Source organism: Scatophagus argus, chromosome 7 (assembly GCF_020382885.2).
Source record: "Scatophagus argus isolate fScaArg1 chromosome 7, fScaArg1.pri, whole genome shotgun sequence".
Classification (NCBI taxonomy): domain Eukaryota; kingdom Metazoa; phylum Chordata; class Actinopteri; family Scatophagidae; genus Scatophagus; species Scatophagus argus.
In genome coordinates this window covers 7,027,839-7,044,579 of record NC_058499.1, presented here as the reverse complement: position 1 = coordinate 7,044,579, position 16,741 = coordinate 7,027,839, and the positions used below count along the sequence as shown (strand labels likewise).

The 16,741-nt window shown below is 40.9% G+C and overlaps 1 protein-coding gene across 1 annotated transcript; it reads left to right on the top strand.

Annotated features, from left to right (window-relative positions):
* The first annotated feature begins 156 nt into the window (after window positions 1-156).
* Window positions 157-16,722, top strand: appl2 (adaptor protein, phosphotyrosine interaction, PH domain and leucine zipper containing 2). Its single transcript, XM_046393422.1, has 21 exons — window positions 157-314; window positions 2,051-2,149; window positions 2,902-2,961; window positions 3,752-3,823; window positions 4,776-4,863; window positions 5,253-5,294; window positions 5,382-5,440; window positions 5,857-6,003; window positions 6,408-6,490; window positions 6,646-6,798; window positions 8,411-8,599; window positions 8,682-8,724; window positions 8,967-9,023; window positions 9,698-9,792; window positions 10,661-10,816; window positions 11,024-11,076; window positions 11,231-11,405; window positions 12,109-12,145; window positions 12,315-12,470; window positions 12,573-12,620; window positions 13,896-16,722. The coding sequence occupies exons 1-21, from the start codon at window positions 258-260 to the stop codon at window positions 14,025-14,027; spliced, it is 2,001 nt and encodes a 666-aa protein (XP_046249378.1). The 5' UTR covers window positions 157-257; the 3' UTR covers window positions 14,028-16,722.
* Window positions 16,723-16,741: the final 19 nt, after the last annotated feature.

The following is a 16,741-nucleotide window of genomic DNA, read 5'->3' as shown; positions in this document are numbered from 1 at the left end:
AGAATAACATCTTCATAACAGAAGTAAATTAAATTAAATCCAGAAAAACACCTTGTTTAAAGTTAGAGTGAAGCTGTTTTGCTGGTCATTAGTTAACTAATGACCAGCTATGAATGAGATCTATGAATGAGATCAGACTTGGGCCCGCCTCCAACTTGCTACGTGGTTCTCTCACCCGCGCAGAGAACTCTGGGAAAGCGAGTCCACGCTCTGAATAATTCAAACCCCCCCTTTGCTTCTCTTCCACTGCTATCAAGATGCCGGCCGTACATCACAAACTGCTCCTGGAGGAAGCTTTACAGGACAGTCCTCAGGTAGGCCTGCGTGGTTTATATCACGTTCAAAGACACACCTGTCACATAAAAAGACGCTGCGAGCGCTGAAGTTAGCTTACTAGCCCAACCAGTATTTTGTTCCCTTTGTGGGCTGTTTCCACTGGTCGATGACAGCTTCAACTGACACATTGTTACGGGAATGTAATCCTCTGTCGTGAGTGGCTGTGCCTTCCTGCTGTCGACATTGTTACAGTTTACACAGCTTGTCCTAATTATCAGTATTTGCGTGTTTCTGGTGTATTTACAAAGCCATGGCTCGTCATAAGAGCTTCTCTCCCTCCCTGCCTCCCTCTCCTTCTGAGGTGATATTCTGACATATACCGAACCTCATTCCACTGTGAAAGATGGCACGACCATAGCTCAGCCAGAATCACTCTTTGGTGATCTTATTTTATTTTCCCACGTCGTGTGAAGTTGGATTTTTGGGGCTAGATCCCATCCTGGAGGCGAAGTGGGCCTGATTCACAGGATGTGGGAGGGGTTTCCATTATCGGACTCCCTTGGAATTAGTCAATAGTCTGCAACAGGGCAGCAGGAGTAGCTGGAGTAGCTGTCACATATGTTGTTTGATGCTTCTAAGTCTGAATTCCAGTGTTTAAGTTGTTTACAAAGTACTCCTTTAAGGATATCATTCATGGTGGGGTGAAATACATGACAGTCTTTGCTATTCTGCCCATGTGATGAAGCCTGTATTTTCTGCTGACTGCATCACTCTTTCCCCAAACAGGGCTGACCCCTTTGATGATTCTGCTTAAGTGCAAACCTTGCTGGAGGGTCATTTCTCTTTTTTTTACGTTTTCCTCCTTCAAAAGCCAGTTTCTGTTAACGAGAAATGGCCTGGCCTGGTGCCTTTTCACAGTAAAATGTAAGCACAGCCAAAGTTGACAATATTCCAGCTGATTAATGTACGGCGTGAAATCCCTCTGTGGCTAAAGTCATTGGAGTGAAGTGTAAACAGACTTTAGCCGATGGGTGTGTTCCTCTGTGCTATATCCGCCCTGCCTTGCTGCACCTGTTTTGTTTTTTTTGTTTTTTCTTTTTGAAACAAAACACCTAGATAGGATTCTTACAGTTTGCATAGCCAGCCTGCAGTAAAATCATTATGCCTTTAACTTTCACTTAGGCCTGTGTCTCTGCATACCGCAGCTACCATCATTTATGTCATTCAGTGCCTTTTGTCTGCTCTCCGCTTCCACTAATGCACTCATGCATCTCTGTTATGAGTCACAGGTCCCGACCAAACCTGATTTATCTTGCGTTTGTTTGCAGTTTACTTACCATGTAGCAAATCCCAAAGATGGTCGGATTAGTGACATGTATGACGGGAAGCAGCAAACGCTCACTTTTGACAGGCAGGAAGCAGAGGAGGGTTTGGCATTTTTGATTTAAAATTTATTAAATCAATTTGTCAGTTCACAGTTTTTCAAATCTGTCTTAAAACAATAGCCAGCTGCCCGTACGATCACTGAAATGTTTTGGTTGCTGTAATAATTCCTGCTGTTCATACTGGCCATTAAAAGATCTCCTCTTAACACACTTCCAGCACAAGTGATGAGGAACCGTCCGCGGTCCAAAGTAACCTATCCTTTCACAGCTAATCGCCTGTCGATCGATTCGTAGACAAACTGTCTCAGCTCTGTTTACAATGATCTAGCCGTCATCTCATCTGTTCGTCCCTTTGTCATATTTATGTGTATATATGTTTTGTCCCACAGACTCGCTCCTTGCTCAGTGTGTTTGAAGAAGATGCTGGGATGCTTACAAACTACACCAACCAGCTGCTCCAGTCGTTGCAGCGGGTGTTTGGAGCCCAGGTACTAAATGAAACACAGACATATGCGTTTGTTTGGGTTTTTTTTTTTCATATTGACAGGAGACATAATTTTATTACCGTCATCTGAAGACAATTTGGGGTCAAACATTTGCATTGTGTAACTACAATATAGCATTGTCTTGATTTGCTCTGAAGAGAAGATGCGGCCGACATCTCAGTTATCCACTAGGCAAGTACCAAACGAGAATATTGAACACTCCTGTTTGCAATCTCAGTCATGCAAGTACTGCACACTGCAACTGATAAATGAAACATCAGTACACTAGAAGCAGCCGATAAACCCTTTTAACCAGTTTTGCGACTTAAGCGGTGTTGCATTGTGCCATAAACTCAGTCTGTGATCTGCAGTGCGTAGTGTGAACCTCTTCATGTGCTGTCAGATTGTAGTTGGTTTTGCTGTTTGTTCTGTTCTCTGTAGAAGGCAAAGTCTCAGTAAGCAACATGCTTAAATGTTGCAGTCACAATAAGTGCTTTGTTTTTCTCCTGAAAACATACACAGCTTATGTAACGTGACGTCAGACCTTTGCTGAACCAGTAATGGTTCGCTGGCGGAGTTGGCATTTACGTGACCCCATCACCTTTTGCTTTTTCAAAGGAATTTTCATTTGAACCTTGATTCACCTGCCGTCCATTCACTTCCTTTTAGTCATCAAAGGGATGATAACAAATGTAAAAGGTACAGATAAAAATCTCGAGTAATGCTTTGCTTTTCCCTCTGTCTGCCCCATGTAGAGCGAGATGGGATTGGCCACAGAGCAGCTCTCGCAGCAGCTTTTGGAATATGAAAAGAAAGTAAGTATGGGTACAGTGATTGCAAAGCCTTATGACGGGGACGTGTCCCTCTCAGTTATATCGTTTCGGGTTGATTTTCTTCCTGCAGTCTCTCTGAACGTTGGTTTCTGACTGTCCAGATGAAGGAGAGAGAGAATAGCTGACAAAAATGGATGCTATGCTTGTCAGAGTCTCCTTCAATTAATACATTTGCTCACAGCAGTGAGCTCATGGAGTAGCAGCTCGTGGTGCGTTCAGGCTACATGCAGGCTGCCCTACCTTTATTGGTAAGGTTGTTGTAGCCTGAAAGGAATACCTGCAGATACAACTCAAGAATGAAAAAAGTTATGTGTATTTAAACAGTTTCATCATGTTTTTATATATATATATATATAAAATACTTTATATACTTATATACTTACATGTATGATTGTATAAAAATACAATATGCTGGCGGTGTTTTATCTGAATCGTTTGGTGAAGTTGACATATCAATTTTACTGAATTAATCTATTAAATCTTGTTGGAAAAGAAATATTTCTTGATCAGTCGATTTTATTGGAACACATTCTGGATTGCAGTGGATGTCGGATAGAAAACAAAATCCTCATTGACTTGTAATGGGTGCACCTTTTTAGCCCCTTTTAAACAAATCTTAAAACAAAGCATCTCAGCATATGGTTCATGAGCATCTTTGGCCTTATTCCATAGAGGTGATGTGCCAGAAATCCTTTTCAGCCCTTACTATAGGCTGTGTCTATGCATTATGCAGTCCATGGTTTAAACTTGTCCCCCTTCCTCTTCTGTCTAGAATTTTGCCCTTGGAAAAGGTGATGAAGAGGTAATCACCACGCTGCAGAACTTTGCCAAAACTGTGGGGGAGGTGAGGCCTGTGTTTGCAGTTTTGTTGTTTTTTGTGTGTATATTTATCTGTCTGCTTTTGTGTGTGTGTGTGTGTGAAGAAGAGAGGGATGATAAACTGCTGCACAGTCATTGGTTGGTTCTTTATAATGTTACAAAGGAAATTTGCACCTGCGCTCCCCTAGCATGCTGGCGAAAATGACCTCAATGAAAAGACCTGAGCACTATCCATCCCATTAAAGGCCGGAACTGATTGTACGCAGACGCTAAGAGGGGAAGGGTGAGCTGGATATCATGCCTGTCTCACCGGATGGATGCCTGGAGGGAGAGGGTGGTGGATGAATGGATGGATGAAGGAGGGGTGGGGAGGCTCAGGTATATAAGCAAAACAGATGGGCCTTTTACTGTCAGCCATGGGGATCCACAAGCCTGCTCAGCGAACGCTCAGAAAGATTCAGGACACACGCATCCACACACATATGTTCAGGGGACGCGGGTCGATTGTTTGACCTTTACTTTCTTCATTTACACAGGAGAACCCATTTCACAGGGAGAATTAGGCCCACTGCTGCACCTAATCCGGTGAACTTCAGCCCTTGTTAAATCATTCAGATTAAACTGTATGACAGCTTGTTTGATGTTGGAGTGTAGCTTGCTGATAAGCATGGAGAATAATAGCAGGATTTGCTTGTTTGTGCAATATGTTGTGCTGCTTCCAATATGAGAATAAACAGCATGTTTTAATGTTCTCTTCACCAAATGTGCTACTCCACAATATGGGCTTTTTATGATGTAGCAGAGGCATTGTCTGCAGTTTGCACCCATTTCACCTGCTGCAGGAACTGGCAGCAAATGTCACTGCATATAGTGAAATAAATTGAAATCCCTCAAGATGTTTGGCGAGGGAACATTTTCTGTTTGTGTTCTTGTGCAGTGCTTGATAGTTTTTGTATAATCTGCTTTGTGTGGTCCAGCTGAACTCGCTCCACTCTGAGCTAGCCAACCAGATGGCCGACAGCATGGTTTTCCCATTGATCCAGTTCCGAGAGAAAGACCTCACAGGTAGGTATGCGCGCGCACACAATACATAAAATTACTTATATTTTTAAGCATTTTGGGTATTTTACAGCTTTATTACCAAGTTGACAGTAGAGAGATGGCAGAAAATGATGTAACAAAAGTCCCCAGCTGCATCACAACACATTATCGACGGATTAGAGATAATTAGTTTTTTCTGTAGTTATGTTTAGAATAATAAAGAGTTTTTCAAAATGTCAAAACAGTCTTTCAAAACAAAACTGTTTGTCACAGTCATTAAGAACTGTAACATATGAAGGACTAATGTTTGTATAACTATTCTGTCAAGCAGCAGCTTGAGTTATCTACTTTTTTTAAGGTGTGGCTCTCTTTTAGATAATCTAACAAATCTTACTATAAATTGAATGTTTCAGAGATAAGCACATTGAAGGAAATATTTGGCATCGCCACTGATGGTAAGTACAAATCGTAACGTATTTCAGAAAACAATGCGGCCTGCAGTTATTGCCTGATGCTTGTGTCCTTTCTGTCCTTTCCCGCAGAGCATGAGGCAGCTATGGTCAAGTACAGCCGACTCCCCAAGAAGAAGGAGAATGAGAAGGTAGACTGAGTGACTGGAAAGTGCTTTCTCAGCTTCACTCATGGAGCTTTTACCCCATTGATTACAGGCTGTAAAGAGCCTTACAGTGCAGTAATGCTCTGGTAATATGATCATTTGAAATACAAATATCTGGAATAAAATGTTCCTCTACTGCAAGACCCCACTGCTGTAGTAAAAGAACAACATGCACGGCAATGGCTTCAAAGATAAAATTCTTCTGCTGTTTGCTTCAGTTGAATGTGATGTCCTCTTGAACGTACACGTTAATGCTACTGTGTCGCTCATTTGCGTGTGTGTGAGAGCTGGACGTGTGTTTGCATATTCACGAGTGTGTGAGCGTGCGCTTGTTAGTGAGTTTATGTGGGACTTGTCCATGTGTGTATTTTTGCATGTTTAACCCTCTGCTGTCTGGACAGCTGAAGTCAGATTTGGTGAAGGAGGTGGCCTACACTCGAAGGAAGCAGCACCAGGCCTCGCTGCAGTATTACTGCGCCCTCAACGCCCTGCAGTATCGCAAGAGAATAGCTATGCTCGAGCCCATGCTGGGCTACACACAGGCACAGGTACTGAGCAGCTGCAGGCCTGCAAACTGGGACAGACCACATTTTCATTACATCATATTAGTTTTGAAGTTCACTATTGAAAATGATGAGTGATGTGTGAAGTGAACTGGAACTCCAGTTTACATAGGACAGTTGTCACAGTGTGATATGTGTCCCTGCAATATGAACTATTGGGGAATACATTTTATGTGAGGGTTGGATGAAAATTAAAACAAGTAATTTTTACTATAATAAATATTTTAACGTTTGACATTTTCCAGACAAATGGATAAATGAAATGGATGAGAATTAAGGGCAGATTTAGCCATGTGAACAAGTGGTTATTACCTGAGAAAAATCTTTGACTATTAAAACAAACAAAAATACAAGATTATTTGTTTTATTTATTCTTTCTAATCTCTCAGATCAGCTTCTTCAAGAAAGGCATTGAGCTGGTGTCAAAGAAGATGGACATTTTTCTCTCCTCTGTGTCCAAGATGACCCAAAAGTAATCTCAGTAACATTAAGTTTCATGCATACACTACATCTGTAGCATCCATGTCTGAAAGTCATGTGTTTTAATGCTCTCTTTGGAAAACAAAAATATTCCTGAAAGTCTATTTTATTGGATTTTGCCTGTATTAAAACCTTGTTCCTGTCTAGCATCCAGACTCAACTGGATGCAGAGGCTGAGACAATGCGTGTGTCCCAGAGGGAGCTTCTGTCTGTGGAGGACACTGTCTATATGCCAGATAAGGACACTGAGCCTGTCAATCGCACGCTTATCCAGAAGGCCGGCTACCTCAACATTCGAAAGTAAGATAAATTACACTCATTATGGCCCTATCTTAAGCCCAAGGGCATTTCCTATTTACTTAACATTCCTTGCTAGTCAATATGTCAAGGAGGTGTCATGGGGAAAAAAACAAATTGAACGGCCGAAGAGAAAGCTTTTAATCTATCTAATCTGTCTTCATTTTTATTGTGTGACATTTCAATGTTTTGTTATGGAATTGAGTCTGGTGCAGTAGATGAGGCAAACAATCCTGTATACAGCAGCTACATCAGGTCCTGACTGTCTGAATAACCAAACAAAACAGAGGAAAGACTTTTTGCTCCTCTTGCCGAAGTTGCTTCAAAGTGCACATGAGCACAGTAAACAATAAGCCTGTCACAGCAGATGGTCGGTCAGGTAACATGTTGACAGTGTGCGTTGTCAGCTTATTGCAGAGTGGATGTATGAGAAGTGAAACTACCTTAATGGCTTCAGGGTGTAGAACTGTAGCGTGGCCCACAATGTGATTTAGTGAAATGTCAGAGCTGTCAAACTCTGTCTCTCCCTCATACACATCCAAAGTCTTTGACAAATGTCTGTGACACCAGAGAAAAGGTTTCCGCAGAATGCCATTCTGTTTAATGACACTCGCTGCCAGCAGCCTCAAACGCTTGTCAAATGGAGCCGAGTCCCGAGAACATTTGCTGTTCTGAATGGTTTCTCACTATCAAGGGTCTGAGTCACCCACGGCAGCGTGAGCCACAGACTTTCATAATAATCGAGGGAAATTTATTTGGGAATATTGTTTAAACAGAATGTACACAAGGAAGGCCTACAAATGAGCCACTGAGTGAGAGTGGGTTAAGTTACGTTGTAGGTTATTTTGATATTATTTATATGCACAGAAATGGCCAAAAAACCAACAATAAAAAAAGAACAGCTGAGCACTGAAAATCCAATGACAAATAAAAACAGGGACTGAGGACAACTCAAACATTTTACATGTGAAACAGAACTATTGTTTATGTTTAAAATTGTGGAAAGCTAAAGAAAAAATGTGGGACATAAGGAGGAAATGTTTTTTGTTTTTTTGTTTTTTAAGAAAATGTAATGTTGTAGACTGTAGCACATGTTTAAGACAGAGATGTTATTGCTCTACAGACAAACTAAACGTGACCTTTCCAGTTCAAATTTTTGTGAATGATTAAGTATATGTTGGTCAGTAGACTATTACGATTAGCTGTATAAAAAGCCTTCCAGACTTTACTCATGTTTGTTCAACATGAGTACGTAGTCAGATGAAATAAAAGTCAGTGGGACCAAAATGTATGCTAATATCATAATGACCTGCACCAGCGTATGAATGAAAATGACCAAGACAATATTCCGACAAGTATGGTATTATTGAAGGAGAACTGGTGGGCAACACGAGGCAAATTTATTTCAGTTCAACATCTGTTTTTTTCTTTTTTATTATTCCCTTCAGTTCCAAGTGTCTCAACAAGTCTCTACATCCTTCTTCCTTGTCACTCATTAGACTTTCCATCATGGCGCTTGTGGCAGCAAAAGCTGTTAGCTGTTGTGTTTTTTCAAAATCTTATCCGTTAGTGCAGACCTTCATCCCCTCTTTCTGTCTTTTTTTCTGTGCTCCAGTAAAACAGGCCTAGTGACCACAGCCTGGGACAGACTGTACTTCTTCACCCAGGGAGGGAACCTCATGTGTCAGCCGCGTGGGGCGGTGGCGGGCGGCATGGTGCTGGACCTGGACAACAGCTCTGTCATGGCTGTGGAGTGTGAGGACAGACGCTACTGTTTCCAGATAACCTCCCCCTCAGGCAAAACGTATGCACACTTTTCTACGTGTCCAATAACGAGAATAGTACACAAACGTATGTAATCTGTCCACTGTCTTTGATGCCTCCAGGTCAATGATTCTCCAAGCTGAGAGCAAGAGAGAATATGAAGAAGTAAGTGCGTTTAATGTCCCTTAATGATTTACATTTTCATCGCAAATATATCTGCTGGAACAAGTATCTGTCATAGAACAAAGAAGGAGCTGTCGAGACTCATTTATGTGGTTTTCATATTTGGTTTTGCGCTTGGACACATCTGACTGGTCTGTCACAGCTGGTATCAGTCAAGTGATTTCAGGCAGCTTGTGTCTGAGCTACAGGAGGCCCTAATGTGGATCTCTGTGTTTCTTTCTCAGTGGATTTGCACTGTGAACAACATCTCCAGACAGATCTATCTGACTGACAACCCAGAGGTAACACACACACACACACACACATTGTTTAAAGTCAGAAAACACAGCAACTACACCAAATATCCAAGAATCATCCAAACTTCTAAGCCTGAATCAGAAACCTGTCAATGTTCTTAGTGGTTAGAATATCAGTGGCTCAGGCTGCATAAAATGAGAGGCTTACAGTATTCTGTGTTTAAGAGACATAAAATTGTTGTTGTTCCAGTGCTGTCACGTAGACCTCCGTTCTCTGAAGTGTCTCACAGCTGTTGTTCCCTGTACTGCTCTTCTGTCCCAGAGTGTTGCCTGTTTGCAGGAGGGTTGGCTCTAGGAAAAATGTTTATGTTCCAGATTCTCCACAGACAAACGGACTAAAACCACTCTTTGTTATCGTTTTGTTGTTCACCATAGAGTAAACAATGCTGAGAGATTTCAGATAACAAACCAACAACAAACTAAGTGCTCGTAATTTCAGGAGGATTTTTAGCAATTAGTTTTATCTGTAGACAAAATGGAAACTGGAAGCTACACAGAATTCAGACACCCATGAAAAGCTAGCAAATAAGTACAGTCTAGTGTGGGTGTTTCTGCAGTGTTTTAAGTATTTTTAGGTTACTTTACTTTTTGTTTTGACTTTATATTTGATTCACCTGATCACGCAGAGATGCTCCAATGTCCCTGTTTCTTGCTGTTAGGCTGTGGCCATCCGACTGAACCAAACAGCCATCCAGGCAGTCACCCCCATCACCAGCTTTGAGAAGAGACCAGAAGGCTCACCCAACCCTGACAGGTCAGGCATGAGGCTTGTGAAATGGTTTATTCATAACACTACATAGTACTACAGACACATAATTTTGAAAGCTGAGGACCAAGGTGGACTATTCTTTTTTTATGTGTATGTGACATTTTTGGTCTTTGCTGTTGATGTCAGTGTTTATTGTCAAAATGAAACCCAATAATTATGAAGTTTCCTTTGCATGTTTTTTGTTTTTGGTGTGTTAAATTGATTGTGATTTTTGGATTTCCATTTGGTTCAAGAGGGAAGGAGAAACAAAATAACAGCCTGTGATTGCTGAACATGTTGAACTGCAAAACACAGTTTGAACCTTGTTCAAGGTTGTTTGTTTCTGTGTTTGCCAAGTTGTTAGCAAATTGGCCTGTTGCTAAACCTCTTTCCTGAACAGCAGTTGTCTAATTTGGGCCTATATAGTTAAAGAGCTCAGACGGTGGTTTCTTATTGTAGTCTTTCTAAAACCAAAAACACATGAGTAAATGTGTAAGGAATGCATTAATCAGTTTGTTTTTCTGCTCCAGTGTAAGCAGCACACATTGGCATGTCTGGTTAACTAGCTTGTTACCAACATAACTTAGTGACTTAACCAAAAGTTAATGTTACTTCTGAGGTCCATGAACATTTTGTACCAGACTATTAGCCAATCAGCTGTATGGTTTTTGCCGAAGACCTGTTGGTTTAAGCTTCAGTCCCGCAGTACGTTACAAACTGTGAAGCTGTCAAGCTAGCAAGCTAGGTGTGAAGAGTCCTTGGACAGGGTTCAGCTTGAAACGTTAGTCGGTTTTCATCTAACTCATGGAGCCAATGTTATGAAATGTTTGCTCCCTGGTAGTCCATCTTCATTCTGTCTTTCTCATTCCTGCAGAGCGAAGCCAGGCGGCATACATGGTGCCAGCGGCGCTTCGCAGAAGACGGGAGCTGCTCCGGAACCAGAGGACCTGATAGCCCCAGGGACACCCATTCAGTTTGACATCATGCTGCCTGCCTCCGAGTTTCAGGACCAGAACAGGGCTGGGGGGAGGTGAGTCGACGACTGTGGCAGGAAGTTTGCGTGGGTGCATGTTTGTGAGAGACAAGCAGGAACAAGGTACTGCTGGGGGATGACACTAATTTCCTGAAAGTTGGCCTCATAGTGATCATTATACAATTTCCAGGAAGCTGATTGCTTCCTAATGGCTCACTGCAGGTGTTTAATTGTTTTTTTGCTGGTATGCTCTCTTCCTGACAGACGCACAAATCCATTTGGAGAAACAGATGATGACTGTTCAACAGAAAGTGACGGTAACCTTTTTCCTCTTCTAAAAGCCACTTAATGGTCCACTTTCTGTCTGCCTGTTTGCGTTCAGGGTATGTTTGTGTACCTTTTTGTTCTCCTGCACGTGTCCTCAAGTATTCCTTTTTATGACATGTTTTTGTGTGGGTGATGTTTCCGCAGACTCCCTCCTGCAACAGGTATTTGCTGTGCGCTTCCTGGGCTCAATGGCGGTACGCTGTGGCAACAATCAAGAGGTCATCTACGAGGCCATGAGGCAGGTGCTGGCTGCCCGAGCCATCCACAACATCTTCAGGACCACCGAGTCCCACCTCATGGTCACCAGCAGTTGCCTCAGGTAGAGTTTATCACATTATCTATGAACTGCTGTATGAATACAACCTCTGACTGACAAAGACAACTAATATGTAAAACCCAAACAGATACTTCAGCTACTGTTTTCTGCCAAGAATGCTGATGTTTGGTGAATGCAGCCAGGAGTTTAACAGGGTTTGTCTGTGGGCCTGTTGGTGTATTGCAGGTGTGAAATAATCTGCCTCTGATCGTCAAAGGCATAGTGAGAAAATATTGTGGTGTCTCCATCATGTAACAATAAGCCTCACAGTCATTTTAATTAGAAATGAATTAAATTAGTGATTAAAATTCATCTTAACAATTTAATGACCTGTGTTTAAAATTTGTGATGGTCTGATTTGGACTTGATCACAGCTACAGTCCTGAAGTCTTGTACGCTCTCACACTGTGCACCCTAAGGAAACTTAATTTCCATCTCTAACTTATAAAACTATGTAGAAGTTAAATACATTGTAATACTGTAAATGTCTTTATGCACAAGAAATGTGAAAGCCCGACCTATAAGATCCATGTTGTCTGATATACTGAGTGTGCACACTTTATTACAATTGTACCCGTGTCTTCAGGTGTGTAAAAAAAAGACCTTGAAAAATGTTGCTGAGGCTGATTATTATTGAATGTCAAGGTTTACATATCTGTGTCCAGATTTCATTTTTTCTTTTTGCTCTGTTTTGTCTTCACAATAGGCTGATTGACCCTCAGACTCAAGTTACGAAAACAAGCGTAAGTCTGATTAAAGATGGAGTCAATAATGACTCGAGAACATATTCTGTTTTTCATTTGCAAGTTAAGAGGCTCAGTCATCTCCACTGTGATTCAACTCCTACCACATTTTTTAAAAAAGTTTTTATACTCTCCACCATCACCTCTCTCAACACTCATCATTTCTCAGTTCCAGCTCGGAGAGGTGTGTCAGTTTGCAGCCCACCAAGAGAATGGGAGGCTGATGGGGTTCGTAGTTGAGGGCAGGGACTGGAGTGATGGAGATGAAGAGGGAGAGCCGTCGTTCAGCGCCTTCGTCTTTGAGAGCAACACAGAGGGTGAAAAGGTCGGTACACCGAATATGTTTTTTGTGTTTCCAAGGAGAAGAAAGCTGTCAATACATGCACAAATGCATACTGAAGTTTCTCTTTTTTGTCTTCACTCACAGATATGTTACACCATTAGCTTGGCAAAGGACATTACAGAAGCTAAGAAGGTAACATCATCATGGAAACGCAGACATCAGTTATTAACACACTTACTGCATCGTAAAGATTTCAGTCCTGGCTGTGTTCACAACACTATGGGAGCAGTGTGACAAACTGGTGTCGTTTTAATTAAGAAGTCAGGCAGTAATTGACTTTTTCCATCATTCTGTGGGCAACCATGATCTGATTTTATGCTGCACGTGCCACGAGTGTGACAGCAGGGCACAGTGAAGGAGTTGGTTATGCCACTGAGAAGTTGGGGGTGTGCAGCTTGTCGCCTGCAGCTCTTAATCAGCTCCATTACTCCCTGCAATGTTTCAAACTGATAGGCTGTCAGAAAATGCTGACAGCGACAATTACGTTGTTTTGTCGACACATTTTTGATGAACGTCAGTGTTTAAGTGTCCAGCTCACTGCATTACATGTGACTACTATACTAACTTGTGCTCCCCCCAGTCAAATGCTTTTAGTGTGAAGTGGCAGCAGTAGGGAATGTTTGGTTTGCATTTGCTGTAACTTTTTTTCCGGGACCTTCGAGACCAGCACTTGGTTCATAATACTGAAAGTATATACATATACTTATAGTATAAGTATATACATATACTTTCATCAGTCACCACTGTGATACCTCATTCAGAAATAGTGACTTATCAAACATTTAATTAAATGAAAATTTTCAAGATTATCACTTTATAGTCCCAACCCAACCCAACTTGAAAATGTTGTTGATTTTAAAAGCATATACATGTCATTGATGCTGTGTATTTGAATCATTTGAACATTTAACTTTGTAAACATTTAGAGACTGCTTAAAGTAATATTCTCCCTGTAGACAACTTAAATTAACTTTTTAAACTTGATATAACTGAAATATTTACTACGTTTCAATTCCCTCACAGTGTTGTCTTGTCTCTAAAATCTTATCGTTTAACTTTTGTGCATCTGTCTTTTCATGTGTATTTTTCATTTTTTGTGAAATCTTTTGAACAAAAGAAAAAAGTACTGAGTAAAACTATAAAAGTACTTTATAGTTTTACAACTCTGCCATAGAAAAAGTTACGGTGAGTCAAAGTAAATTCTCTACAAATTGGAGATATCAGTGAATGTGAAGACGTACTCATCCACTAGAGGGAGTTGGTCAACATTTTACCAGCATTTTTTAAGGTGACAATGTAGATACATTTAGCATGTATTGCTGCAACTTGAGAAATTCAAACATAGAAACACAAACGCATATCTTCTTCTATCTATATCTCGTTCTCTTTTTTTGTTTGTTTTGCAAGGACCCAGAGGCCCTGGCCCAGCTGATGAAGAACATGCCTCTAAGCAACGATGGCAAATTCCTGCTCCTGGAGCCTGAGACGGGCGACACAACCAGCGGATCAGGACAAGATGACTTGGAGTCTGAGGCCTAGTCCCAAAAACAAGACCAGGGCCACAACTTTTACCCAGGAGAGAAGCCTTTCCATGGATGAAGGTGTCATCACGACTCCCTAGGCCTAACTCTGGTACTGTAACACCCATATTAGAGAGTGTAGTTCACTTCCATTCACCTCGTGTTATTAAATCTCCAGTTTTTTGCTGTGATGAAAGCAGAGGAGGGGCTGCCCGGACCAAAAAAACACATCTAATGGATGATGCTCCATCAGTTTTCTGCAGCCAGACTATAGCATGGGTTTTTGGATTTGAAATTTAAACACCACTGTTAATGATACTTACATCAAAAGGGACTCTATTATTGGTATTGATTGTGTTTCATTGTCTTCTAATATTCCCAGCCTTCTAACAAGAAGGTGGCGAATCATTTGCTTCAGTTTAGGTTTACATTCATTTTTAGGTTTACATAGTTTGGAGTTGGTTTGGACAGTTAATTCCTTTACGTTGTTTTACTTGTTAACTTGTATGTAAAGCTCTTATGCAACTTCTTTGGCATTTATGCGTATACAAAAAAGTTATTGCACTTCCGAGGTTAATATCCATTTAATATCTCTTGACGGCTACAGAATGCACTAATTCTAAACTAAATTTGAAGGATCTTAAACTTTTACGACAATGAAGGACTTAAAAATAGGTTAGAATCATGTCAGTTCCTTTTTATCTGCAGAGCAGTGGCTGTTGCATTTGTTGCTATTATCGTTTCTCTGCGTGAGCATTTAAGTCTTGATGCAGTGGACACAGTTGGCATGAGGTACGATTTTTGTTCTAACTGAACTCAGAGACGTGGCATCCTGACTGATTCACTGTCAAATTTTACATTACTTTCCACTACCAGTAAAAAAAAAAAAAAACAAAACAAAACAAAAAAAGTCTTAAAATGATCTGTACTTTATGTGTGGCCCTTCTTGAGAAGGCCAAATTATTCTTAAGTAAAATGAAAAAGTATGTTGCACTCATTTTCTTAAAAGCCTGTAAATATGAACTGTCAGAGTGTCCATATGATGTTTCATCAGAGCTGGCTGCATTAAAAGCTTTCAGATTGAATATGCTAGGGGGTGATGCGGTGCATGATTAAAGTATGTTGTTCTCTCGCTCTCCCTCACCTCTCCGCAGAAGATTAAAACCTCTACACTGAGATGTAATACAAACAAAAATATCTTGAAATGTTACAGTAAGGCATGTGGGCATACCAGTGGGGTATTATGCACTCATTGAAAAGCTATTTGCTCTTTGCGTATACTAATCAGACCTTCCCTCTGGATCCCAGCACAGTTTTGGTCCATTTCAGCCCGTTTGAGCTGCAGCACTAATCTCAGTGGACTTTGGAAGCCTGTGGATTGTGTGAATGTGACATGTTTTGTACTGTGTAATACAGACGAGGTCAAAACCACTGACTTGACGTTGATCGTGAAAGATACATTCTGTTGACCGGTGCGTTGGCTTGTCTGCTTGCTTTTTCTACTCTTATCATCAGAGAATGAAACCCGCTAAACAATGATAAAGTGTAGATATTTGTGGGCTGCCTGCTCTACAGGTGAGATAATCGATTATGATTATGTTTTATTGCTGCAGACACTTACTGTAATTGTAATAAAACAAATAAAAAACGATTAATTTGACATTTGGGGAAATGTGTTCATTTGCCCGTGTGGTATTAGATCTGGCTGTTAAATATAAAGCTACAGCCAGAAGCCAGTTGACTTGCCCTGAAGACTGGAAACAGGAAGAAACAACTAACCTGGCTCTGTGTAGTGTTGTGCAACCGCACCTCTAAAAATCACTAATTAGCACTTTATAACTTGTTTTATCTGTGCAAAAACAAAGTGTAAAAGCAACAATTTAAAACGTCACAGACTCATCACGTGCTGTGCTATTGGCTGAAAATGGTTGCTTGGGAACTGCTCAGAGCCAAGAAATAATCCATCCCATAACCTTTCCCCTGTTTACAAAAAAAAAAAAATAAAAAAAAAATTAAGTGGTTTTTAACACTTAATTACATTCAATTAGTGAGCTTTAGAGGTGCTGGTAGGTGGATTTTGTTACCACTTGACAGTGTCAGGCTTTTGCAAATATTCACGCTAAGCTAACTGATGGCTGGTTGTAGGCTTATATTTAAAAAAAACAAAAAAACAAAAAACAAATGTTAGGTTGCTATTGCAAATGCGTCAGGCGGTCTTCTCGTGCTCTTAAGTCCGTCTGTCCATCCAGTAGTCTTGTAATCTCCTTCTGCACCAATGCATACAAATGTACTTAGTGCCTCCACTGAGCAGAAGTCTGAAGTCTGTTTTCTGTTTGATGACTTACACAAGCTGTTGCCTTGTGTTGTTCCTCTGATTGATGTGCTCAGTAGGAGTAGAGTTTCTCCAACTTAACCATCCAGTCCAGAAACCAAATCCTCTTACTGTATGAGGCCTCCTAAAGCCCATAACACTTATTACAGCTGTGCTGCATAGTCTCTGATATACTTGTGCTTTGTAACTAATGCACCGGGTGTTCATGGTGTAGTTTCAGTGATATACCAAGCACTGCGTTTTCTCCCTGCTTCCTGTTTCTTTGTATAAATAGCTGAAGTTGACAGAATTGACAACCGATAAGGCTTTGCACTTAATTTGTCCTACTTTTCTAAAGCCAAAGTTAACATCTTTAATAAATATAAATAACTTGTTTTTCTTACTCAAGTAGCTGTTTTTCT

What these genes read in the sequence shown, in the direction of transcription:
- appl2 (XM_046393422.1), top strand. Translation starts at nt 258, where the DNA reads ATGCCGGCCGTACATCACAAACTGCTCCTGGAGGAAGCTTTACAGGAC. An exon ending in ATTTGGCATCGCCACTGATG is followed by an intron (nt 5,295 to 5,381) that starts GTAAGTACAAAT and finishes CCTTTCCCGCAG; the next exon opens with AGCATGAGGCAGCTATGGTC. An exon ending in GGCTCACCCAACCCTGACAG is followed by an intron (nt 9,793 to 10,660) that starts GTCAGGCATGAG and finishes TCATTCCTGCAG; the next exon opens with AGCGAAGCCAGGCGGCATAC.